At 38.7% G+C, this 26,311-nt stretch overlaps 3 protein-coding genes across 5 annotated transcripts in view; all 3 read left to right on the forward strand.

The window, feature by feature from the left end:
• Window positions 1–884: 884 nt before the first annotated feature.
• LPPGAMMA (Phosphatidic acid phosphatase (PAP2) family protein) lies at window positions 885–12,698 on the forward strand. 2 transcript variants are annotated; one of them, XM_088968432.1, is made up of 2 exons: window positions 885–1,744; window positions 12,334–12,698. In XM_088968432.1, the coding sequence occupies exon 1, from the start codon at window positions 1,052–1,054 to the stop codon at window positions 1,724–1,726; it is 675 nt and encodes a 224-aa protein (XP_088824558.1). In that variant the 5' UTR covers window positions 885–1,051; the 3' UTR covers window positions 1,727–1,744; window positions 12,334–12,698. The 2 variants fall into 2 exon arrangements, with proteins under 2 accessions (XP_088824558.1, XP_088824557.1); XM_088968431.1 differs by having other exon boundaries at window positions 12,442–12,560.
• LOC148868338 (uncharacterized) lies at window positions 2,207–2,614 on the forward strand. The gene has a single exon (XM_088968600.1). The coding sequence runs from the start codon at window positions 2,207–2,209 to the stop codon at window positions 2,612–2,614; it is 408 nt and encodes a 135-aa protein (XP_088824726.1).
• A 3,384-nt stretch (window positions 12,699–16,082) lies between the features above and the next one.
• Window positions 16,083–26,311, forward strand: part of LOC148868339 (transcription factor GTE6-like) — a 33,737-nt gene continuing 23,508 nt past the window's right edge. The window contains exon 1 of one of the 2 annotated variants that reach the window (XM_088968434.1): window positions 16,083–16,451. The gene's annotated coding sequence lies outside the window, so the exon portion shown is untranslated. The remainder of the gene's footprint in view (window positions 16,452–26,311) is intronic. The other variant, XM_088968433.1, reaches the window with a different exon arrangement.

The raw sequence follows: 26,311 nt of genomic DNA on the forward strand, positions 1-26,311 counted from the left end.
AATAAAAATTATACATATAATTTTTTTTTATTTTACATGCAAAAAATTAAGAAATATAAAAATTATTTATTATTATACATAAAAAGTAAAAATATTATTATATATAATAAAAGCTATTCTATGTATGTATATATATAATAAAAGCTATTCTATGAGTCGAGCTTCACTAGGCTCGGACTCGGCTTGATTAGAAAACGAGCCTATATATCAGGCTCAAGCTCGAAACTCGATTTAAATCGAGCTGAGCTAAGCTCGAATAGCTTGTGGCCACCCCTAACTATCACACAATTTCTAAAAATGTGGTCGAGGTCCTCAACTTCCTCATAGAAGTTATATCTCGGATCAACATTAAAGCCTCTAGAATTGAGGACAGTTTTCAATGGAAGCTTATTTTCAATAATAGAAAAAAGAAAACCCCTCAATTATGGGGGACAATTAATGTTCCATACCATAGATATCCAATTCAAAACATTTCACCTACTCATTGCCACTTTTTGTCAATGTTTGAATGGTTGATCAAAAAAATTAGATGATACTTGAAGGGCATTTGTGTCTTTTTTAGATGTTACTTAGGTTAAAGTAGGTAATGCATTGATATATTTTCAAAGTTTGGGTACTGAATTGTTGTATTTTAAAGTTTGAGAACCAAAGTGGCATTAGGCTCAAATACAGTCTACTAATCAAGAGTTTTCCCAAAACAAAAAAAAAAAGTGAATTTAACATACCTATTTTCATTATTTTGATGTATTATTTTTTTCATCCTAGAAATCCTAGAAAGGATATGTTAGTAAATTTCTCCTTGTCGTCAAAACCGTTAAGACAGAGGGTGCAGAGTATCGGAACAAGTTAACGATAGGTCTTTTTACGCAAAGAACGGAGGGGAGGGCTGTGTCACTACCTCTGAAGTGCAGGGTGACAATCTGTAATTTACCCTCTTTGCGAAGAGAGACACGCCACGCTTTCTTTATGCGACAACCGAGTCAATTTCTCTGCATTCTGAAAGGACACCGGAAACCAGGTCCATCTGTTTTATGATCAGAGATCCGGCAGTATGACAACTCCTCTACTCAAAGCTGTGACTCTCACGCACGTTCGCTACCAAAAGGGCGACCGATTGGGTCACTTCCTTGCATGGGTTTCTTTGATCCCTGTCTTCATCAGCCTTGGTGGTTTCATTTCTCATTTTATTTTTCGTCGAGAGCTTCAGGGCATTTTCTTTGCCCTTGGCCTCCTCGTATCTCAGTTTATCAACGAAGTCATTAAAAAATCGGTTCAGCAGTCTCGGCCCGAGACATGCATGCTACTCGAGATGTGCGATTCCCACGGCTGGCCCTCCAGTCACTCTCAGTACATGTTCTTCTTCGCAGTCTACTACACTCTTCTCATGCACAAAGGAATTGGGCTCGCCGGCGTGAGGAAGAAGTTCACTGTGGGGTTTATACCTTGGTCTGTGGCCTTACTCACTATGTATTCTAGGGTTTACTTGGGGTACCACACTGTCGCACAGGTCTTTGCCGGTGCCACGCTTGGTATTGCTCTGGGGGCCTTGTGGTTTTGGGTTGTCAATTCTATGCTTATATGCTATTTTCCGGCAATTGAAGAGAGTACAATTGGGAGGATGCTTTATATTAAGGATTCTTCACACATACCAGATGTGTTGAAGTTTGAGTATGACAACGCAAGAGCCGCTCGGGAGAAATTGGCCTGCAAGTGTGCAACAGATTAAAAAATCTCAACCATGTTGGTAAGCTTTACTCTGTTTATGTTTGTTCTAGCTTTCCACTCATCTTCTTCATTTTCCCCATGATTGTCATTCTTATATAATTGCTATCTAGCATCAGGATCATTGTAGTAAGCTTATTTATTTATTTTTAACAAACTACACACTTCTTTTAAGATTGGATGAATGAAACATGCTAGGTTTATTTTGGCCGATGCTTTGCCACTGATGAGGAATCACCACTAAGGCAAAAGATATCTCTTAGTTTCGCTGATCAAAAGAGATATCTCTTAGTCTCCAATTAAGTTTACCCTAATTTATACTCTATTATTTAACCCATACTGCATATATTCTGCATCTGTTCTGGTTATTTTAAAACCCTTTGTTTCTAAGGAAATTATCCATAAATCCAACATCGCATTTAATCCCTCTAGTTTTATCAATTAATACCGTGTCATTACTCATTGGCAAACAACATACACGACCATGAGAATCCTAATTTGGAATGTGAGGGGGTTGGGCAGCATTAGGAAGAGAGCAACAATCAAAGAGGTAATTAAGAAGTTTAATTCGGATGTGGTTATGCTTCAGGAGTCCAAAAGAATGGATTTTGATTGCAGCTGGGCAAGGAGTGTGTGGAGTTCTAGAGGTATTAAGTGGGTGGCTGCTCCTTCGTGGGGTTCCTCGGGAGGGATTGTGACCCTATGGAAAGAAGAGATACTCTTAGGTGTGGAGGAGCTAATTGGAGATCACTCTGTCTCCCTGAAGTTCAAACAGGTGGCCGATGGGTATGAATGGGTACTAACAAATGTGTATGGCCCCAACGACTATAGGCAAAGGGAGAAATTATGGGAAGAATTGAGTGACATTAGAGGCCTTTGGGATGGACCCTGATGTGTGGGAGGGGACTTTAATGTAGTGAGATTTATGGAGGAAACCAACAACCCCAGACAGAGAGTGACAACAAGTATGAGGAAGTTCAACCAATTTGTGGATTATTTTAATCTCAAAGAACTTCCTTTCCTAAATAATAACTTCACTTGGTCCAACCTTCAGTCTCACCAATTTGCTATAAGTTGGACAGATTTTTGTTCTCAACAGATTGGGAGGAACATTGGGGCAATATTACTTCTAGGGCTCTCCCTAGACTTACTTTAGACCACTGGCCAATAGTTTTGGTCAAGGAGGAATTAAGAGGAGTAGGGCCTACCCCTTTCAAGTTTGAAAATATGTGGTTGTCTCATCCGGGTTTCACTGAGAAAATCAGAGAGTGGTGGGAGCAAGCTAATCCGGTAGTTGATTGGGAGGGAATGAGGTTCCACAAGAAACTCCAATACCTAAAATCTCAATTAAAGGAGTGGAATAGGCTGGAGTTTGGAAGATTAGAAGAGAGAAAGCAAGTTCTGGTGGAGCAAATCGAGGATTTGGACCTGAAGGAAGAGAGAGGCCCCTTTGGAGAGGAAGAAAGGAAGTTGAGATGGGTTTTAAGGAGGCAGATGGAGGACATTTTGATCAAGGAGGAAATCAGTTGGAGGCAAAAATCTAGGTGTAAATGGCTAAAGGAGGGAGACAAAAACACAAGGTTTTTTCATTCAATGGCAAATGGTAGGAGAAGGAAGAACTACATCTCTAACTTGGAAGTTGATGGAGCAGTATTGTCTCACCCGGCTGAAATTGTAGAGGCCCTAGTAAACCACTTCAAATCTATTTTTAGAAGGCCTATGAATGAGAGAGTATGGTTGGAGGGTTTGGATTGGCCGACTCTAAGTGCAGAGAAGAGAGAGCGGTTAGAAAAAAAGTTTGATATGAATGAGGTAAAGGAAGCAGTATTCTCTATGGATAGGACAAAAGCTCCGGGTCTAGATGGGTTCACAATGGCCTTTTACCAGGATTGCTGGGATATTTTAGAGAATGATCTTGCTTCGGTTTTTGAGGAGTTCCACAGGAGGAGTGTAATAAACTCGGGCTTGAACTCAACTTTCATTGCCTTAGTCCCAAAGAAGAAAGATGCTTCTCAACCAAAAGATTTTAGACCTATTAGTTTGGTGACTAGCTTGTACAAAATCATTGCAAAGGTGTTGCCTCTCAGGATAAAGAAAGTGCTCCCCTCTATTATTGCACCCAACCAAAGTGCTTTTGTGGAGGGAAGACAGATCACTGATCAGATCCTCATTGCAAATGAGAGCTTGGGGAGCTTTAGAAAGTCAAAGAAGAAGGGAGTGGTCTGCAAATTGGATTTGGAGAAGGCTTTCGACTTGGTTGATTGGTCTTTCTTGATGGAGGTGTTGAGGAGTTTTGGTTTTGGTGACAGGTGGTGCAAGTGGATCTGGGGCTGTGTTAGGACTTGCCATTATTCTATCCTGGTGAACGGGACTGTGGTTGACTTCTTTCCGGCGTTGAGAAGTCTAAGACAAGGAGATCCTCTTTTCCCTTTTTTTTCACCCTTATTGTTGATGTGTTTGGGCGATTAATCCATAGAGCAGACTCGAGGAATTTGATAAGAGGGTGGAGAGTAGGAAGGGAGGAGGTTCCCTTGACTCTTCTACAATTTGCAGATGATACTATCCTTTTATGTGAAGGAGGGAACCTCAGTTGGATCCGGAATCTAAAGCTGTCAATACAACTTTTTGAGCAGATATCTAACCTAAAGGTAAACTTTGACAAGAGTTGTGTGGCGGGAGTGAATGTGAGCGAAAGAGATCTAAGGGAATCTGCAAACGAGCTAGGCTGTGCTATTACGTTTTGGCCCCTAACTTATTTGGGCCTCCCTTTAGGAGATAATCCTAAGAGTGTTAGCTTTTGGGCTCCGGTAGTGGAGAGGTTTGAGAAGAGGCTAGTGGCCTGGAAGAGGAGTTATCTTTCTTTAGTTGGAAGAGTCTCTCTCATTAGATCTACTCTAGCCAACCTTCCTGTTTACTTTCTGTCAGTGTTTAAGATCCCCTCAAAGGTTTCAAATCTTTTGGAAAAATTAATAAGGAGCTTTCTCTGGGAGCTTGGAGAGGAGAAGAGAGATCATAGGGTGAGTTGGGAGGTGGTCTCTAGGTGTAAAACACAAGGAGGTCTTGGGATTGGTAATTTCAAGAAAATGAACATGGCTCTTCTGGGGAAGTGGTTGTGGAGGTTCTCTTTGGAAAGGGATAAATTGTGGATTAAGATTGTGGCTAGCATTCATGGGCTGGAAGACAATGGCTAGGATCCTGGAATCTTGGCAAGGGCTTCAGCTGCTTCTCCTTGGAAATCCATCCACAATCTGCTTCTAGTTTTCTCCCCTTGAATTAGGTATGGTCTAAACTCTGGTAACTGAATAAATTTATGGGAACATCTTTAGGTCGAAGATTCTCCTCTGAAAGACAAGTTTCCTTCCTTGTATGCTCTTTCATACTTGAAAAATGAACCCATTTCTTCCTTCTTAGTCCCTTCAGCTTCCACTTCGGACTTTGGTTGGAACTTTGGCCTGCGTAGGGCAATTAGGGATACGGACTTGGATAGCATGGTAGCTCTGCTAGCCTCCCTTGAGGGTGTCTTCCTAAACCCTGCAGAGGAAGACACCCGATTTTGGACCCTTTCTAGCTCTGGTACCTTTTCTTGTGCTTCTTTCTTTGAAATCTTAACTCAGCCTCCTACCCCCCTGGGGTTGTCCTTTCCAGTTAAGGAAATTTGGAGCAGACCTATTCCTCTTCGAGTGGGGTTTTTTTGTTAGGAAATTTTCCTGGAAAGAATCAACACTTTAGACTTACTCCAAAGAAAGAGACCCAACTATTGTCTACTTCCTAATAGATGTGCTCTTTGTAAAGCTGATGGGGAATCTGGCTACCACCTCATGGTCTCTTGTAAGGTTGCTAAATCTGTTTGGGAGTGGGTTTTCTCCCATTTTGGGCGTTCTTGGTATCCTTCGAAGACTGTCCAATGTTTGTTTTCTCCTTCTTTTTTCAGTTGGCCTAAGAAGCGAGGGAAGACTATGTGGAGGTGTATTAGGGCAGCGGTTTGCTAGTCTTTGTGGGAAGAAAGAAACTCACGCATATTTTCTGACAAGGAAAAAACTTTGGAAGATTTGTTAGATCGAATCCTCATAAGAGCGGTCCACTGGCTAAAATCTTTGGAGTTGTTTTCAGATTGTCCTATGGATGACTTACTAAGAAACTGGAAAGAGATTGCTTTCACTGCTAGATGCAAGAGGACTCTTTGTCCGTCCTGGTCCCCTCCCCCCTCGGGCTTTATAAAGCTGAATTTTGATGGCAACAGTGTAAGGAATCTAGGGCCCTCTGGGATTGGATGAGTCTTCAGGAATGAGGAAGGGATTGTTACTGCTTTATTCTCTGGCCCTATTGGAGAAGGTGACTCTCTTAGGGCTGAGATCCTTGCAGCGCTTGAAGGAATTCAAAGAGCAGAAGATCTAAATATTAGCCGTTTGATTCTGGAAGGTGACTCGAAGGTGGTGGTTAATTGGTTGAAGACAGAGGACAGTGGTTTGTGGAACTTTAACAATGAGAAAAAACAGTTCTTATGGCTGGGTAGGGACATTGAGATTCAGTACAGCTGGGTGAAGAGGAGTGCCAACTCATTTGCGGATGGGTTGGCCAAACAAGGAGTGAATAGGGAGGCTGTTTTTTGGGCTAGTTTTTAATTTTCTTTGCATTCCCTGTGTTTTCTGTTTTTTGGGAGCTAAGTTATTTTATCTCCCTTTGTATTCTTTTCCCTTTATTCTCTTAATTTAATGAAGTTGATGTTATTGATCAAAAAAAAAAGCAGCATACCCGACCTCCTCATCAGTATGTTTAGTCAATTTATCCATAGTGTAAATACACAAGGGCTAGTGCTGAACCTTGGTGGGGTCCCAACATAACTGGAAACTTTGATTTCTTTCCCATGGGTATTCCAACATTGGTTGTTGCACTCTCATGTATGTCCATAATTAGGTCCACATACCTTGTTGATATTCTTTTCTGTACTAAAACCCATCATATTTTCTTTATGGGAACTGTGTTATATTCTTTTTTTAACATCATTTCAATATCTCTCTTCTTCTCCTTAAACTTTTATATCAATCATCTCAATCAAGGTTCAAAGTATCAACATGTATCGTTCCGGGACCCCTCTGATACGCGGGTGTATCGGATGTCTGACTGGTTCAGGGGGTAGAGGAGACCTAAACTGCCCCCCCCCCCCCCCCCCCCCCCGAACCGGTTGCGGAAAAAAAAGGACCAAAATGTGTATCGATATTTTGAACCTTGATCTCAATAAAAAGTTAGCTTTTGTGATTGATCTCCCTGGCACAAAAGCGAATTTGTTTATCTGATATATTTGCTTAATGTTGTAAGCTTACCTGTAGTCTGCTTATTTTCTACACTTAAACCCCGTTTTCAAAAGGTAAAGAACAAGTATTGTATTAAGCTATTTATACCAGAAAGACATATAATGTACAAATTTGCCATTTGTATGGAAAATTTTCCATACTTCAGATCCCGGATTGGTATAAACCAAATATTTGTTTTATGTCAGCTGGTAATCTGTTCTTGTTGTATTTGTTCCTACTGTCTTTTTGGACAGATCAGGGATCTTGTTTTTTTTTTCCATTTTTTTTGAAATGAATATGTTAGCTCATCAATGAAAAAGGTCTTAATCTGATGTCTATATTGTCATGGGCCTACCATATCTTCTTTCAGGCAGTTTACAAGTTATAATCACCTGAATCCCCTTCAATTATCAAATTCTGTAATCTGCCTCCCTTGCCATTTTAAGCCCTCAGAGCACTGCTTGTAAGTCACCCATATTGCCAATACCCATGTCAACTGCCCTGCATGTAAGAATGTACTCAACATGATATCCTATTCTGATTAGTTCTTAACTATGTTTCTGGGTTATCGCAAGGGCAGAGTTGGACAGGGTGTCAAATACAGAATTTTCACTTAAGTTTGAAGTATTCAAACAGGTATCCAGGTATTCTAACTCTTTTAAATTGCTAACAACATGATTGAGCCAAGGAACAGCATTTAACTGCATAGATGTTAAAAATGAGTAATAGTTTATTCTCTCAGACAGGCACACAAATGGGGAGTACTGTCAGGTTATTCTTGTTCTTACCAGCTGATCCATTACAAGACATTTTCTCATAGATGCTGTCCACAGCACAAGTGCTATTATGGATGAAACTATTGAACTCCATGGTAAGGTGTTTGGGTTTGTCCCAACTGTTGAAGATACTTCCCTAAATGCTTTGAGCTTCACCCGCCTAAGTGTGTCTAGATATGGTTCGACCTAATGGATGCCTCTGCATGGACCCCCATGTTTATATGCATAGATACACCATTCTTTGAAGGTTCTGTTTTCACTCTGGCAGGACCTTCCTCTTTTACTCATTCTTTTCACCATATGCTTGAGTTTCTACTTTCATGATGTTTGGTCAGATCACTTTTGCTGCAGGTGTAAAGTTGTTATCCGCCCATCCTCTCTTGTAAGATCAGCATCATTTCCGTTTGTCAGTTATATGTTGTTTCTATACTTCCCTACTTGTGTGTGATTCCATAAATCACCTCAGATAGCTTTGCCACTGGTGGGCCCATATGGGAGTTCACTGTTGACCTTTCTGCTCCATAGGCTACTCTGGAGCATAGACAGTGTCTCTAGTGTGCTGGCTAGCAGCTATCTATCATTGTAGTTTGTAATCTCCATTCTCTTCTAAGGTCTTACTTTCAGATACAAGCTTGAGTTCTGACAATCAGTCTCATCAGGTTTGCTCCATTCCATGCTAACAGGTCCTAAAGATATAACTCGATAATGTGTTTCCCTCAACCTGCTATCATATCCTTTATGTTATCCTACCGTCATTATTCTTTAGGCATTTGATGAACCATTTAACCGTATAGAAGCTGCCAAGTAGTAGTTGTGGCACTAGACGATGGATGGATTCAAATCCTTGCTCTAAGACTAAGCTTGATTTTGCTTGCTTCCTTCCCTATCTTCCTCATCCATGAATTTCACTGTAAATTGGGATCTGAATGAGGGAAATGTTGTAAAGCAAAGTATCTATATGTATAGGTTGAACTGTGTTGGTTTTTGAGGTTACTGGCACAGGGCATGGGTAGAATGGCCAAAACTCTACTCCATTTTACTCGTATCCACAGTATTGGCTGATATGTTCTCAACATCAGTCTGCATCAGTTGATACAGATTCAATACAGACCAATACTATGAGTGTCAGACAATGCTCTATTATTTTATTTGTATGAACTTTTGTACCTTATTTCATGTCATTATTTCTTATTAACTTATTTATTCAAATTCAAAATTGGCTTTATGTGATTGACATGCCATTATTGTCTCTCACCAACTTCTAAAATTAAGGGTCTATTTCTATTTGGTTTGCAGGAATAGGGGTCTAGAATTGAAATTGTAATCCAACCGTTTGGTTGGGCAAAATCGGAATCCTATTGCCATTCCTGGTGGAATGGCATTAGGGGTGCAAGTCAGGCGGGCTGGGTTGAGTTTATGGTCAACTCAGGCCCAACCGTAAGATTTGGGCCTAAGGCCTGAGCCTGAGGTCATGCCTGATCTTCCCAACCCGAACCCAACCCGCATTGTAATTTGATGCACTCAGGTTGGTTAATGAACCCACTCTAAAATTACACATGTATGTATATATGTACATCTATAATTCTATATATGCATGTATAACGCGTATAGTCAGGTTGGGTTTGGCCCTCAGGTTGGGACAAGGTCAGGTTGGGCTTGTGCTACCTAAGGGCTAGGCCCAGGCCCAGGTTCAACCCGAAAATTAAAAAGCCCAAAGTCTGGGGCCTGAGGACCAAAAATCCAAGCCCAACCCATGTAAAATTTTAGGCCGGGTCAGTTTGGGCTTGGGTTGGACCTGTCCAAGTTTCATCCCTAAATGGCATTCCCCCGTTTGAGGGAATGGCCATTCTCTCTCCCCTCCCTTGGGTATGAGAATCCATTCTAACTGATTCTGATTCCAATTTCAATTCCCATCTGAAGCAAACAGGTGGGAGGAATAGACCATTCAGATTCCAATCTGATTCCAATTCTGATTCTGACTATGAACGAAACTGCCCCTAACTCATTAATTAACTTCTTGTAGAGAGACTGGGCCGAATGGGCCCTAGTATCTTTTCTTGTAGTATGTTATTTATTTATTTGTTAGCTAATGGGCCTATCTTTATGGGCCTGTTATTTCTTTTTGTAAGTTCTCTTTATGTGACTGCCTAGCTGGCCGCCCACTTAAGGGCATATTTGTAATTAACCTAACAATTGAAGTTTAACAAAAGGATTAGAGAAGGGAGGGAAGAGATATTTGAACTCTTCTTCTTCTTCCTCTTCTTTTCTCCATCTTTTTCCTTTGTTCTGCTGTTCTCTACTTTTCTTTTTCTTTTCTCTCTAATTTTTACCAAGTTTATATCAGTTTTAGAGGACTGATTCACATCTCACTCCCTCTAGGGCTTGGTTCGAAGGCAGCTTGTAGAATCAGGAATGCATAATGCTTAACATCACATTAGCCATTTAAAGTAATGCAATTGGGGCAAAAATAAAGAGGTTAAGAGTTTACGTGCTTGAATATGTTTTATATGGTTTGCTTGATTTTGTTTTTAAGTTTTCATTTTAAATGTGTTTTACATGTTATGTTTATGTATTTTAATTTGAAATAATAGGAATTTTTAAAACATTTATTTTAAAATTTAAGTTTATATAATTGTGTCTAGTATTTTTAATATTTTGCATTTTTTTTTAATTTTTTGCCTCTTTTTTTGCGTCTTGCACTTTTAAAACATTGGGTCAAGGATCTCCTAAGTTTCATCAACTTCAGCCACAAGACATTCTCTCCTCATGGAGAGTGATAGATTTCATGGTATGCATTCACATACCTCCACGCATTACAACTGATATGTGCATGCTTAAATCCCTTGGTAAGGGCATAAGTATTTGCACCATCAAACTATAATGCCCCATACCAAGGATTAAAAGTTTGTAACTTATCAGGGCGTATCAGCCAATACGTATTGCATCAGTGATCCCCTGATATGCCCCTACAACAGGTGCTTCGGTGTCTGACCTGGTTCAGGGGTAGATGAGCCTTAAACCGACTCGTTGAACTGGTTGAAAAGAAAAAAAAAACATAACCCAACGATACAAGCTGATATGCCCCAATCGGCTATCAAATTGTATCAATATTTAAAACCTTGCCCCATACACAAGATATCCATTATGCCTCGGATCTGGGGATTATTTGTATGACTGGAATGTTAGAAACAGTTATTAACTAGTGACCCCATGTAACTATTCTGTTCTGTGTCATGTTCAGTGAACCTGTTGTCTAACAAGCACCCACATATTGCTTTAGTGTCTCTACACAAGTGACTTGAGAGTCATCACCCCGTAAGGCAAGCATAATGTGCCGGTCTTTCTGGACTTTCGAAGCCCTCTTGATAGTCCTATGGCTAGGAACCATTTTAGGATATTTGTATTAGGTGAAAGCATATCTCAAAATTTCTAACATACCTAGAAATATATTTGCTTAACAAAGAAACTATGGGCTATTAATATGAAATTAAAAGTTGGAAATATGAATGGCAAAAATGCCCTTTTATTGATAAATGTGAATAAAACAAAAAGGACCATATACAGTCAAAATTGTTTACATATGAACAATGGTGCACAAGTAGGGGTGAAAGTTAGGCTGGCCAAGAATACTTGGGTTGAAGTCAATTGTAGCCCATCCAAAGTTGTGAAAAATGGAAAGATATCATAATAGAGGAATAATGATATCATGTTTAGCTACGTGAAAATTGTTTATCTGGTCAAGAATACTTGGGTTCAGTGTTCAGAAAATGGGGGGGTTATGGTTCCAGAACCACAAATTAAAGTTCACCAATGTGAAGAAAAGGGTGTTTACTAATGAAAATCTGTCATGAGGTCATGAACACCCTTGATGTTAAAGTTTCTTCTCTTCATGGCTATATCATATGTCAAAAGTGTTTAATGCATTAGCAGTAACTGGGGTTCATTCATCCCTACTGGCCATCTATGTGCAAGTTGCATAAATCATCTTTTTCTTTTAAGCAGGCTCTTGAGGCTATGAATCTACACTTGTTATTGTTGGAGGTTGGATTCTGCTTCTACTATTCTTATTCATCTTTGATGTTCGGCTATTATTTTTGTTTCTATCATTATTTGTAGATAAGCTAATTGGTGCAATTTTTGTTGATCATAAATTCTGGGTTTTTGTATTTGTGCAGTACTTATGTTTTGCTTGTCTCTCATGTGCTTCTTTTAATAAGCTTATTTTTGGAGAGTATATTCATAGGACCAACTAGCTGTTTTGCCCACTAAATCAAATCCCAAACATCACAATTTCGTCAATTGAGCTTATTGTAAGGGGTTGAAGTCTTGTTGTTTGTGAGCAAAACAACAACAAAAGAAAAAAAATGTAAAGAAGTTCCCGTGCCTTGCTGGTAATTTATCTATTGTGATTTTTTTAAGCCTTCCTGTCCTTTGTGATCTGTACCAAGGAATGAGGGAATATTTATAAAGTAGTTGATCTTTACTGGAAAATATATTATGATGGGGGCTTATAAAGTATTCCTTCCTGAAAGTCATTATTTCAGGGATGAAGAACTTGAAAAGGACTTCTTTCGTGGGAACTATTCTATTTCGAGATAACTACACCACGACGAATGATATGAAGAATTGCTTTTTTTTTTTTTCATTGCCAGGTATCTTACCGTGGTCAAGAGTTGGGAATTCATGTTACCATTTCATTAAACGTCTGTACTTTCGGAAGGTGCAGGATGACAATGAGTAGAGGAAAAAAAAAGTCTACTGTTTCAAGGAATTATCTGTACCGAGACACTTGCCGGAATATTTTTATGTTATTATATATATTCGTACAAGACTCAAACCATCATAGGCTCATTTTATGCATTTTATACTTAAATTCTAATTAATAATTATAATATTTGCTTTATCATCATCATCATCATCCATGCCCTTATGGCAATCCTGATTGGCCAATCCGTTCTTTTTAAAGCCTTATTTGATTGGCAAGTTTGATATCCATGTAATGGTTAGAATTCCAAATATAATTCACAGATCAGATGGCTAAAATTTATTTCATCTTATTGGACATGGGACACATGGTAATTGAAGGGAGGGCATCTTGTTGTGGTTATCATGAGGGTATCCTCAATCCCTCATTTTATCCTGCATCTAAGCATCTTTGTGAAAATGATAAAAGTCAAATGGAACCGTTCTTCAGCATCAGGAAACGTTTGTATTTTCTTTTTTTAATCTCCCATAATTAATGCTTTTGATGTTCAGCTGGGATTTGTTGTTTTATTTTATAGTAATTTTTGTTAGTTTTATTTATTTATTTATTATTATTATTATTTTTTTGCGTTTGTTGTTTTCTATGATCTGTATTGTTATGCAATTTCTTTTATTGTTTTCTGTCATTTTTTATGTTTAAAATTTTTTTGTTATATTGTTCTGTAGTTTAAGTATGCCTCATTTAATAAATTTAAAAATTAATAGGTTGGGTTGGGTCAAGACAGATTTGGGTTGAAGGCAACCCATTTAACTTTCTCTGAACGGGTCATTGACGAGTTGGTTGGTTAGACAGGTTGGATTTCCTGACTCGAGCCCAAACCTGACCCGATAATATTTTATATAACTAAAGTGATAATGAGATTTCTTAATATTTAGGGGTTTTGAGTACAAATTTTTATTTTTAGTTTCTTGGCTAGGCTTTGGGCTTTATGTGAGGGTGGATCTTGGGCTCAAGATTTGGTTTAAGGTTGGGCTCAAGAAATCAAGATCTAGGTCTGTTGGTTAAGGTGGATCCGGGTTCAAGCCTGAATGTATTTTGTTGTTATAGAAGCAAAGCCCGAGCCATAAACAGGTCTACTTGTAATGCGATCAGAAGTATTTTATTTGATTTGATGGTGGCGGATTGCATAGTGTACTTTTGGTCACGTTACAGCTGTATATTGAGAATATCCCCCATAATGACAACATATAAATAGGAGATATTCTTGATGTGCGGCTCCAAGTTCTGTAAAATGGGTATGAAATGCTCTTTGAGGAGCAAATCTGGCAAATTACCGGATTGATTCATTGCTGTTGTCGTGAGGTTGGTGTGAGGAGCGCCCTATGAAGGGAAGATCTGGATTCATGATGAGAAGTTTTTTTTTTGTCTTTTTTTTCCAATAGTTATTTTCTCTTATGCTGTGTTTAGTAGGGCTTCTTGTCTCCGAATAAGCTGCTTTAAAAGCTCCTTTTGGAAAGGGTATGAATACAAATATGTCATGCAAATACGTACAAAATAATACAAAATACAAAGTTTTGCACCCTACAAAATTGTATTTGTATTCCTTCCAAACTGAGCCAAAAGCAATTATAGAAAAAACACTTTAAAACCGCTTGGTAAGGTGTTTTTTAGTCTGCCTTTTTAATGAAAAAAGCACCTATTTGAGAATGTTGCTTGGTTCAAAATGAACATTTGCTGAGATAAAGACAATCTTACCCTCCACGATATAACATCCATATTTCTTAAATAAAATGAAAAAAAAAAAACAATGGTCTAATACGTGGAGATTACCAAAAAAAGGGATTAATGCACGGTATTCACAAAGTCTAGTACAAGATGCTTTTGATTCAATAATACAACGATTGAGAATAAGAAAAATGAAAAACATGTGAGATGGAATGGTCAGAATCACCTTTGATTCAATAAATATAACAAAAAAGAAGAAAAAAATAGTGGAATATCATACCTGGTTCTAATTTGTTGCCACTGTAGGTTGAGAGAGTTGATAATAGAAGGGAAGAATGGGAAAAAGATGGGGCCTTTGGGTCTAGTCTCACTTGGGTCCCCGAACTTCAAAAGATGCCAATCCAATACCTAAACTTTCAAAACATGTCAGTTTAGTCCCTATCGTTAGCAGTCCATCAGTTATTTCTATCACTTGATGATATGTGTGACTTAAAATTTTTAAAAATATAAAAAATTACCCTTCAACACTGTTATCTTCGTCTTCCTCAAGAATCAAGGTTGAACCAAAACAAATTAGGGTGGTTGATAAAGAGAATTAGATGACACCCGAAAGGCATTTTATTTATTTTTAGTTTAAATGGGCAAAAAACAGAAGAAAATTCATGTTAAGCACTTGTTAAAAATGCAAGAAGCAAAAAGCTGCCTAAAGATTGTCGTTTCTAACGGGCTTTTCTATAAAAAAACCCGTTTATTGCTTTTTTACCAAGCGTTTTTTTGGGGGGGTTGTGCTTTATGGGTTTTGGCTTCTAAAATACAATAAATGCTAGAAGAGCTTATTTTAAGCCTGCGAAACGCAGCCTCGCCACATATTTTAAACTAATAGGCAAGGTTCAAAATCGATACTTAGAAATAGCCGAAACTTTATTTTTTTTTCAAATTTTGGCTTTTTAGGGAGCTTTTAGCAATTTTTTATTATTAAAAAAATGGGGGTCCAAAACACCTGGAAACAAGCTTTTCGGATCATATCTTTTTCAAAAGATACGATACAATACACCCCGTATTGGGCGTATCGTATCAATACTTTGAAACATGCTAATAGGTTAATATGGTCATTTCACCTTTGCCATTAACAATGTTTAACTTGTAAGGGCTGATAGGGCATTCGAAACTTTTGATAGTTTAGGTAGTAAAGTGGCACTCCCATATAGATTAGGCTGAATTTGGAAGGAGTACAAGTGCAAATATGTAAAGTGTATATACATACAATGTATAAGGTTTTGCATTCTACATATTTGCATTTATATTCCTTCCAAACTCAGCCTTAGGGTTTTTATTGAAGTTAACGCTATTTCAAGGTTTAAGGGTGTCAATGGACCGGTTTTGGATTGGACGCTATCCAATCCAAAATCAATTTGGATGGATTGGACAAACCAATAAGACATATTGGATTGGACCAATCCAGTTTAAAATAGTTATTAGATTGAATTGGACCTATTATGCCCATAACAAATTTATATTGAATTGGATTGGATTAAGCTAATATTTGGTCCATTGATATAAGATAAGAATATATATGTCAATGGACCAGGTTTGGGCTAAAACCAATGTAAATCAAAATGAAATTGCACTGATTGGGCAGTCTATATATTGAATTGGACCAGTCCAAATTGATCAAAGACATTCATTGGATTAGATTGAACTTGGTCCATTTATAATGGATTCGCATTGGACTGGATCGGATTGGACCAAATCCAGTCCAATTGACACCCCTAAAGGTCTGTTTGGTTCGAAGGAATAAGGGTCCTAGATCGAAATCGGAATGAACAGCCGTTTGATTGGCGGAATCGGATTCCTATTCCGGGCGGAACGCGGAATGGCAATCCCCACCATTCCCGACCCACCCCAACGAATCGAAATCCCATATTCCCGCTGGTTACAACAAGAAAAAAACGAGAATGACACAAAACTCCCTCCTTCAAACCCTTCTCTTTGCCCGATTCCTACTTTTCAACCCTCTCTGCCTCGTCTCTCGTCAGTCCCTACTTGGGCCGCTGAACGGCTGAAGTGAAGAACCGAACCGAACTGAAACTGTGGCGAGTTAAGTCACCGCCGATTTCTCTCTCTCTCTCACACACACACATTTTTACCACCCTCCCCTGTTTTTCCGCTGCAGCAGACCGGATTACAAAGGCACCATTTTCAAGTGCAGACTATCATATTTGCAACATAAAGGTATGATTTGATTTGTTTGAAGTCTTGTAGTTTGTTTGGTCTTGGTGGTCTCGGTGGTAGTTTGTTTAAATTTGCGACCTTTCATACAGGTTCATGATTTGTGGCTGCCTCTCTGTATATCTAATGAAATCCAGTATCATACCGTGTAAATGCATTCAAGAGCCAATAAGTGCTTAGATCCTTTGTAAAAATCAAGACCTAACCAAGAAGATATAGGAAAAACAAAAATAAGCAAGAAATAAGCAAAATTTCTGTTATTGGATTATTTCGTTGTGGTTAAAATCACGGGTTTCACTTTCCTTTGTATGGTTGTTTAAGAACTGAATCACTTTAATGGTAACAAACCTTATTTTGGCTTCCTTCTGTAGTTTTCTGCTTTGGAGATGGCTCATAGGTAGTTGCATTATGCCCTGAAAAAATAGCAACCCATTTTGTTATTTTCCTTGTAGTTTTTGGAAAGTCTGGAATTATATATTTATTTATTTTTGTTCTTTCAGCTTCCTGACTTCCATCCTTCTGTCTGTCCACCTTTTACTGCATCCTCATTATTTCTCTCATATGTTTGGTTATCTTGCATTCTATGAATAATATCAGTTAATGTTGCTATGTTATGTTAGCTGAGTTGATTTGTTTTAACAAGGCACAGTGCATATGACCAAAGATTATACTGCAAGTACTGGTAGAGGTTGATACGAGAACCCAGCAATTTAGGCCTGTCAATGATACCCAAAAATTTGGGTAGTACAACATTTTCTTTATATTTCTTATTGTTGCAACCACAAAAGAACTGTTCCATGATATTTCTTTTACCTATCATAAGGTATTAATACTTGAGCATAAAAATTGTATTTTTTTTTCCTATTTCTGCTTTCTTTTCTAGGTTAAACTTGTAATGTTAATGAGTTACCACTATCTTGTATGATTTATGGATTGTTTTTGATGATCATAATGTTTATGAGAGTGTGGACTACTTGCTTATTAGCATTTTACCATACTATCTCACAAACAGTCACTACAATACTACAAGGATATGTACTTTTTGTCTTGTGCAAAATATTGCAGATCTTTATTCTAACCAATTAGTGCATTAGACCCATTTGAGTCTAATGATCTGAGTAGAACATCTGCCTGAATAATTTACCCAGTATTTATAGGGAATTTTTATCAATTGCTATTTGGGTACCAAGTATTTTTTGGTCTTATTAGATCTCTCAGTTCCCAAAAGTAAGAATGGTCCTAATGCACTTTATGGTCTCTTTTTTCGTTCCCATCTATAACACCTTAGTGGTTCATCCGTTTGAAACATAATGGTGTAATTCAAGGAACCAGATGCAAGCAAACCGATTTTAGCGTTGAAAAAAAAAAGAAAAAAAATCAACAAACTTTGAATGTTTTCTCAGTGTATTTAAGATACTGCTTTAAATTTCAAATGCAGGAGAGCTGCAATGGTCAAAGAAATCAGATGCATATATAGAGCAAATGCACTACTAGGACACCAGGAGATAATTTGATGGCTGGATTCATCAAGGAAGGATTTCTTTTCAGATAATTTGAATTAATATAGGAGGCAAATTGGATTTTTAGAAATTTGCCTAACAAAGGATCATCTATATTTTGGTAAAATGTATACTGTTGCTATGGGGTTCCTGGAGAAGGGTTGCATACAAAATGATAAAGAACAAAGATTCTTTTGGAAATTATGAGGAAAAACCAGGGGGGAGAAAGTGAAATCAGGGAAAAGTTAGGAACAAGGTCAGTGGTAGAATGGGGAAAGGCTGCAGGAGTGGAAAAAAGGTTAAAGAGAAAAACTACGAGGAAATTCCATATCAAACTCTGTAGACAATTTAAAAAATTAATTATCATTCTATTTCAAAATTTTTCTATTTTTTTTGAAAGGTAAAGTAATAATTTTATTGAATCAGCAAATAACTCAGTACAACAAGAGAGCCAGCCACAATTAGCTGCTCAGATTTTTCTATTTTGCATGTTCAGGATTATTTGTTCTTTTGCATGATATATTAAGAAACTCTACCTGAATTATTTCTCAGCTTGATGGTTGATATTCGGTTTTACAATCATTCTTTTTATCTAAAAAAGGCAGTCTTGTTTCTTTTCATTAGTAAACCTTTTCAGTTATTGATGAAAAAGCTGATTTATTCTCTTATTTTTAAAGAAAATAATTGTGAAATATGTTTAAGCCAATAAAGTTTTGTAATGTTTAATATGAAGATACAATGTGAAAATGCAAAAATTGGATCCTTATGCACCAATATTTAATGAAGATATTATTTTAAATGTTTCTCTGGCTTGCTAAACCATTCTTAACCTTTTTCTTTATGAACATTTTTTTATGACTTTTGTATAGTTCTTTTTTGCGCTTATATGAAGAAATGTGAACGTTGAGATGAGTGGGAGAACTAGCAAGGGCAGGATTTGAAATGAGCTTATTTTGAGGAACTTAGAAGTAGCTCCAATAGATGATATAATGAGGAAAAGTAGATTAAGATGGTTTTGTAACATGCAGAGAAGGCCATTTGACCAAACAGGTGATGAGTTGCAGGTTGAAATATCTTTAGCATCCTCAACTCTGAATTTAGAACCATCCGCCTCATTTTCCAATTTATTTTTCCTCTGGCAGACTTTTTTCCAAATTCTTATTCATGGGCATCCCGCATTTCTCTTCCAATTTTTTAAAAGTTCTCTTAGTAAATTTCTTCCCTCCTAAAATGAACAGACCCAGAGATTTGCTGGATTCCACCACTGTATTCATCAAAGTTTCTGAGTTAATAGATCCTTCAATAACATGAGTTTCATCAACTAAAACATCTTCTTCATCAGATTCTTTGTTGTCACCATCTTCCTCATTATTATCCTCACTGTCATCATTATCTATCATTATGACCCTTGATAGAGTACAATGGCGAAACAGGATTCATGTAACTGACTCCATGTAACTGTCATAAGGCTTTTTTAAGGTTAGGTTTATCTGTTACTGTGACCCTATGCATCTGTAAGGAGCAACTTAACTCACGAAGCCTATCTCAATTATGTAGGGTTGGCTACATGAATCCTTTTCCACCATTCCACTCTGCTCACTGCCAACTATTATTAATTTATGGGCCCTTAAATAGTTCTCAGCATGGTGGGGATATGGTTGAAGAGGAAGGTGTGGCAGTTGCAGAACAGGCTTTTGAGAAAAATGCGGTCTTAGAGCTAGAAAGGATCACGACTTGCTCTAAGGACACACTGGTTAATGAGAAGATTCCTAATGTAGTAAGACAATTTAGAAGTAAAAAAACCTTTGAAATGTTCAGGTTTCAAAAGTTTTTGCTAGATTGAAAGGAGGCTTATTTGGTGTTGGGCCTAGTAAGAAGGTGAAGCAAGTTAAGAAGCCTTGCAAGAGGAGCAAATATGTAGAAGTTCAAATCACTGGAGCAATTAAGTAATTGAGATTGAGGATTCTAGTGTTTTTGTTGTTGGGTTCTGCCGTTCTGGTTTAGTCTGGGTGCTTGAAATCTTGTAATTTTAGGTAGATAGTTTGTTTGGTGGGAATGGATGGGCAGATTTTTAATTTTTGTATTGTGTTTGTCTGGATAGCTGTTTGGTTCTGGATGTTGTTCTCAATTTTGGTTGTGGACTTGTGGCATAATTGGGTTGAGGGTTTGGGTTTTGTGCTGTGGTGGGTGAAAGTTTTTTGTCTTCTTTCAGGCGACTTCAAATTGCCTTTCTTGTATTTTCTTTTCTCTTTTAATAAATTTTATTTTATTACAAAATATAATGATAGTAATGTTAGATTTTTTTTGAAAATCTAAAGTTACTTTCAACATGAAGAGTTGACAACAAAGAGGAATTTTAAATTTTGTTTTGTTTTTTTAAACAACAGAATTTTTTTAGGTTAAATCATCTACTCCTTGGAGCTGCTGAATTATTTGTTATTAAAGGACTTGGATTTCTTTTATTTTTTTTCTTTTTTTACTTAACAGTATAAAGGTTGATAGCTATGATAATTTGGTCTCTCTAAGGAAAATTAATCTCAGAAAATTTATAAAGTTTATATATAGACATGGATCTGTTATATATAAATTTGGGTGTGGGTATAGTCTTTGAAAACTTATTGTCACCACCAGCGACTATTAACACCGACGACTATTAACACCAGAGCCAAACCTGACGACTATTAACACCAGTGCCAAACCATGCGTCGTTTAATAGCAATATGATCTAAAACTTTCGAATTCGAATCAACAATCCATAAACTCGATGGTAGTCTAGCTTTGACCAAGAGAGGTAGAGGGGCTTGGTCGAAAATCTCTTTGCTAGTAGAAGAGACGAAATGGTTCGAAGATTTCCTTCGAGAGGCGATCAAGGATAAAAAATCTATGGTAAAAGATCATAAGCATGCGTGCAGAGGGAAGGTGCTTCTTCAACTAAATGAAAACAAATTGGGTAGGTTCATCCGTTTAAGTTGCTGGGAACTCGCTCAAAAACACAAAACCTTTTGTATCCTTGATGAAGCAAGAAAATCAGGGTGGAAATCGTTCGTTGAAGTGCTAAACCTATTTCTCCAGCATCCTGGTCTCCAAACCTCTGAAGTTCCCGTAAAAGGAGACTTTCCATCCTTAGCGTCAACGAGCAGAGTCGTTAAGGCCAGCAGTTCAGCCCACATATCCATAGCCAATCAACCGAGACCCTTCGGCAAATGGAAAAATGCCTTTGTATGCTCCAAAACAGATGACTTAACCTGGAATGAGGTTGAGCTAGGAATTACAGCTAACCTTCATTCCCCTGAACTCTTGCATCTCCTCCCCTTCTCTAGTAACAGAGCAATGGGTTTTGCTTCTTCTGAAGATTTGGTTTCCACTTGGGTGAGGTTGGAAAATGTTCTCGTTTAAGGCAGGTGGGTGAAGATTGATCGATGGTAGTCGACGTTTAACTCCGTCCCCTCTAGATTAAAGTTTGACGACTGGATTCTAGTTCATGGCCTCCCGTTCCACTTGTGGTCGGATAAGATATTCTCCTTGATAGGAAGCTTATGTGGAGGGTTGGAAGAGATTGGCCCCAAAACCAAAGACTGGTCGGAACTGAGGTGCGCTCGCTTGAAGGTGAAAGACATGGGAGTTCATTCCACACCCCGATCGATACCAATCCTCGATAGAAATGTGTGGTTTTTCGCCATGATCGAAGTAGAGGAAAAAATAGAGGCTTCTTCTCCAATTGTCGAGTCAACCCGGAACTTCGACTCGCGAACTTGGGTTAATCTTGTTGTTGTAGCTGAGCCTGTGGTTGGTGCAGGAAGCTTACGTGATAGGAACGACAAGAAGGTGGTGACCTATGTAGAGACGTACAAAGCAAGGAAGAAACATAATATTTCCCTACCAGGTAAATATAAAGGAGGAGGAGAGGTGTTTTTTTTCTCCAAGAACTCGAAATGGAAATTTTTTCAAATTTTAAAGGAAGCTGAGACCCTTGCCCCAAAGTCCACTATAGAGCCATCTCTTTCGGACCCAGGCGCTGCGAAGCCCCACCGGATACCCGAACCTGACCTGGTGAAGAAACCCATCAAGCAATTGAGCTGTCCCCCACCTCCGGACCAGGGAGATTGTCTTTCGACACCAACCTTCAGCGAAATAAACATTCCTACAACTCCCCCAAGTCCAATTAATCACAGAAAGGAAATTCACCGACCCCCAACATCGTTGCGGAACTCAAACCCAAGCTCTTCTGGAGAGGAGGAATCAGAGTTGGATGAAGACATGAGCACTTACAGGGCAGAATTAGAGGTGGATACTCAGGAGATAGCTCTCAACAGATCCAAAGCCCTCTTTTCAGAAAGAGAAGCGTGGGGAAGTGTAGAATTATTGGAGGACTCTCTCCACCAACAAAAGCTTTGAGGCTAGACGGGGAAGAAACTTACCTCAAAACTAGTTTGCAAATCTCTCTAACTCCATTCCCTTGTCAAACCTAGAATTTTCTTCTTGCTGTTATCATTATTGCAACTCACCTTATTGTCACCTCTGCTGTGTTCCAGGTTCAGGTGGCAAGCTATCCCAACCAACGACTCTCTCAAACAAAGGTGATTATGCGGAGGTTTCAGGTCCAACATCATTGTCCAAGGTTCTGGTCAGTCGATCTAGGAGGGAACAAGATGCTGATGAAGTCAATGAGATGGCAAAAAATCTAGGCCTCCAGCAATGTGAAGTTGGCAAGGCCTCCGACAAAGAATGGATCAACAAAAGAGATAAGGGAGCTGATTGGGAGTTATCAGAATCACAGAAAAAGCTGAAAAAGGGACTAAGTAGGGAATTAAAGAGGTTACAATTGGGGATAAAAAAGTTGGAATTTGCAGGAGAAGGGAGTAGAAGAATAGGTAAGGGTAAGACCAACAAAGTTTCAAGATGAATATCCTGAGCTGGAATGTAAGAGGGTTGGGTGGCGAAACAAAAAGAAGCTTAGTAAAAGATACCCTTAGAAGAGAGAATCCTGACATCATTTTGTTACAAGAAACAAAAAAAGAAGTGGTGGACAGGAAGTTAATCAGAGCAACATAGGGTTTAAGAGGCAGAAATCGGGCTACCCTTCCAGCCATAGGCACATTAGGAGGGATCCTTGTCATGTGGAGAGAAGACGTGGTTACAGGAGTGGAAGTGGACAGAGGCGAATTCTCCCTTTCAATTCTTTTCACAAACAAGGCAGATGATTTCACTTGGATTTTAACTGCAGTTTATGGCCCTAATGATCCATCAAATAGGAAAAGGTTTTGGGAAGAGTTGGATTCCTTGCATGAACATGATGAGTTTCCTTGGGTTGTGGGAGGAGACTTCAACGTCACGAGATTCAGTCAGGAACACTCAAAGGGGAAGAGGGTCAACAGAAGCATGAGAGAGTTCTCCAACTTTATTTCTAGACATAGGCTGCATGACTTCCCTTTAAGGTATGGTATCTTTACCTAGTCGAACATGTAGGAGAATGCCTTAAGTTGTAGGCTGGACAGATTCCTAATTACTTTAGATTGGGAAGCCCATTACTCCTTGACCTGTCAGGAGATAGGCCCCTGATGTACATCTGACTACTGGCCTATCACCTTAAGTACAGACTTGGAGATTAGAAGGAAAACCCCTTTTAGGTTGGAAAAATTTTGGACGGAACACAAAGACTGCAAAAAAGGTTGCTTTATGGTGGGAGGAATGTAAGTCAAAGGTTGGCCAGGGTACAGATTTCTGGAAAAATTAAAATTTGTAAAAAGAAAGTTAAAAGAATGGGCCAAAGAGAAGTTTAAAGCACTCAAGGAAGAGAAATCAGCTCTCTTATCTGAATTAGAGGATTTAGATCACAAGGAGCAGATTGGCCAGCTAGAGGAGAGTGAAAGAAGGAGAAGATTTGAGCTCAGAAAAGAATGGGAAAAGGTAATAAGGAGAGAAGAAGTTAACTGGAGACAAAGATCTAGGGTTATATGGTTAAAGGAGGGGGGCAATAACTCCAGGTTCTTCCATATTTATGCATCTGGTAGGTGGAAAAGAAAGATTATTTCAAAATAAAAAATTGGGCATCGAGAAGTGGAAGACCCTGAGGAAATTTCTAAAGCTTTCTTACACTTCTTCAAAGATCTTTATGCAAAGAAAGAAAACAGAAAACTCTCTTTAAACTCTTGGGAAGGACTCAAATTGTCCGAGGAGAACAAATTGTTGCTAGAAAGAGAGTTTCAAGAACAAGAAGTAAATGATGCAGTTTTTAGCATGGACGGAGATAGATCCCCTGGCCCTGATGGCTTCCCAATTCTATTCTACCAGACATGTTGGAGCATCATTAATTCAGATTTATTACAGGTATTTAATGATTTCTATCATTCAGCCATTGTAAACAAATGAAACAATTCCAATTTCATATGCCTGATTCCCAAGAGAAAGGGTACTTTAGAACCAAAAGAGTATAGACCTATCAGTCTGATTGGGAGTGTCTACAAGATTTTTGCAAAGGTTCTAGTTGAAAGATTGAAGAAAGTTTTAGGTGAAATCATATTCTCGAATCAATTTGCTTTCATCAAAGGGCGTCAAATAATCGACAACACTCTAATAGCAAACAGATGCGTTGAAGAGAGGAAGCTGAATGGCAAACCAGGTGCGATTGTGAAACTCGATTTGGAAAAAGCATATGATAAAGTAGATTGGGAGTGCCTCATGGAAACTATGAGACTAATGAGTTTTGGAAACAAGTGGATCCAGTGGGTTGAGGGATGCATAAGTTCCACTTGGTTCTCAGTTCTAATAAATGGGCAGCCAAAAGGATATTTTAATGCCAGCAGAGGCCTAAGACAAGGATGCCCCCTCTCCCCATTGCTTTTTACTCTAGTCACAGAAATTTTCAGCCAATTGGTGAATAAGGCAATCTCTTGGACTATTGAGAGGATTTGAAGTCAGATGGGAAGCCACCCAAATATCTCATCTTCAGTTTGCTGATGACACTATCTTTTTTCTAGAAGCTGATGAAGTTTATGTGTCAAATCTGAAAAGGGTCATCACCTGTTTTGAATGGATGTCGGGGCTGCAAGTAAACTTCTCAAAGAGCAGTATTGTTGGCATAAATATAGCAGAGGCTCAATCCTTGAATAGCTTCACAGAGATCTTGGGATGCAAAGCAGAGAATCTCCCCTTCTTCTATCTGGGGATGCTTCTTGGAGGGAACCCGAAAAATCAAAGCTTTTGGGATCCAATTCTAGAAAAATGTGAGAAGAAACTAGCCACATGGAAAAGGAACTACTTGTCAAAAGGGGGGAAGGCTCACTCTAGTTAGAGCATCCTTGGAAAACCTCCCCACCTACTACCTTTCCATCTTCCACATGCCCAACAAGATTGCCATTCAGTTAGAAAAACTTCAGAGAAACTTTATTTGGGAAGGAGGGGGGGAAGGGGCTCACACCTTGTGAAGTGGTCTCAAGTTAGCAAACCAAAGGAGAATGGAGGTTTGGGAGTAGGCCATTTGAAAGAAGGAAACACGACTCTTCTTAGTAAATGGTTGTGGTGATTTCCTCCAGAGCCAACTGCACTATGGACTGCTGTAATCACTAGCAAATACGGGAAGCACGCCAACGGTTGGGATAGCAAGCTTCACTTGAATCGAATCAAAGACACCCACCCTTGGAAAGGTATAATCTCGACTTACAATTTTTTCATATCCTTTATCAGATACAAAGTGGGAAAGGGTGACAGAATTAAGTTTTGGACTGACCTGTGGTGGGGTATTCTACTTTAGCTAACTCCTTCCCTCGCCTATTCAGCCTTACCTTAAACCAAGAAGCTTCCTTATCCCAGGTTTTATCCCCCTCCCCTCTTTACTTCAACTGGAATCTAACCCTTAGGAGGCCTTTAAGGGACCCAGAAATTAGTGAAATCTCTAGCTTCTTGCACACCCTGAGAGAGGTCTACCTCTCACAAAATTCCCCTGACCTTCGTGTTTGGATCCTTCACCCATCAGGTAAGTTTTCAACCAAATCTTACTTCAAAGCCTTAGTTGGGGAAGAACAAACTAATGATTAGTACCCCTACAAGAGAATCTGGTGTGCTCATATCCCTACCAGGGTATGTTTTTTTTTTTTTTTTGTGTGTGGGAAGCCAGCTTAAAGAAAATCAACACTTTTGACCTCCTTCAGAAAAAGAACCACGGCAGGTATTATTTATCTCCACATGGCTGTTGCTTCTGCTTTAAAGCTGGGGAATCCACCAACCATATTCTGCTCCACTGTGAGGAAACTAGAAAATGCTGGAACTTCTTTCTATCTTTGTTTGAATACAGCTGGGTTTTCCCTGAAAATGTGGTTGATTGCTTAAGGCAATGGACAGGAAGAGGATTAAGCAAAAGAGGGAAAA

The sequence above is a fragment of the Nelumbo lutea genome, chromosome 2 (assembly GCF_056320005.1).
Source record: "Nelumbo lutea isolate HS-2025 chromosome 2, American lotus-T2T, whole genome shotgun sequence".
NCBI lineage: Eukaryota > Viridiplantae > Streptophyta > Magnoliopsida > Proteales > Nelumbonaceae > Nelumbo > Nelumbo lutea.

Bases quoted from the DNA above. Each gene is read 5' to 3' on its own strand.
- LPPGAMMA (XM_088968432.1), top strand. From the start codon at position 1,052: ATGACAACTCCTCTACTCAAAGCTGTGACTCTCACGCACGTTCGCTAC.
- LOC148868338 (XM_088968600.1), top strand. From the start codon at position 2,207: ATGAGAATCCTAATTTGGAATGTGAGGGGGTTGGGCAGCATTAGGAAG.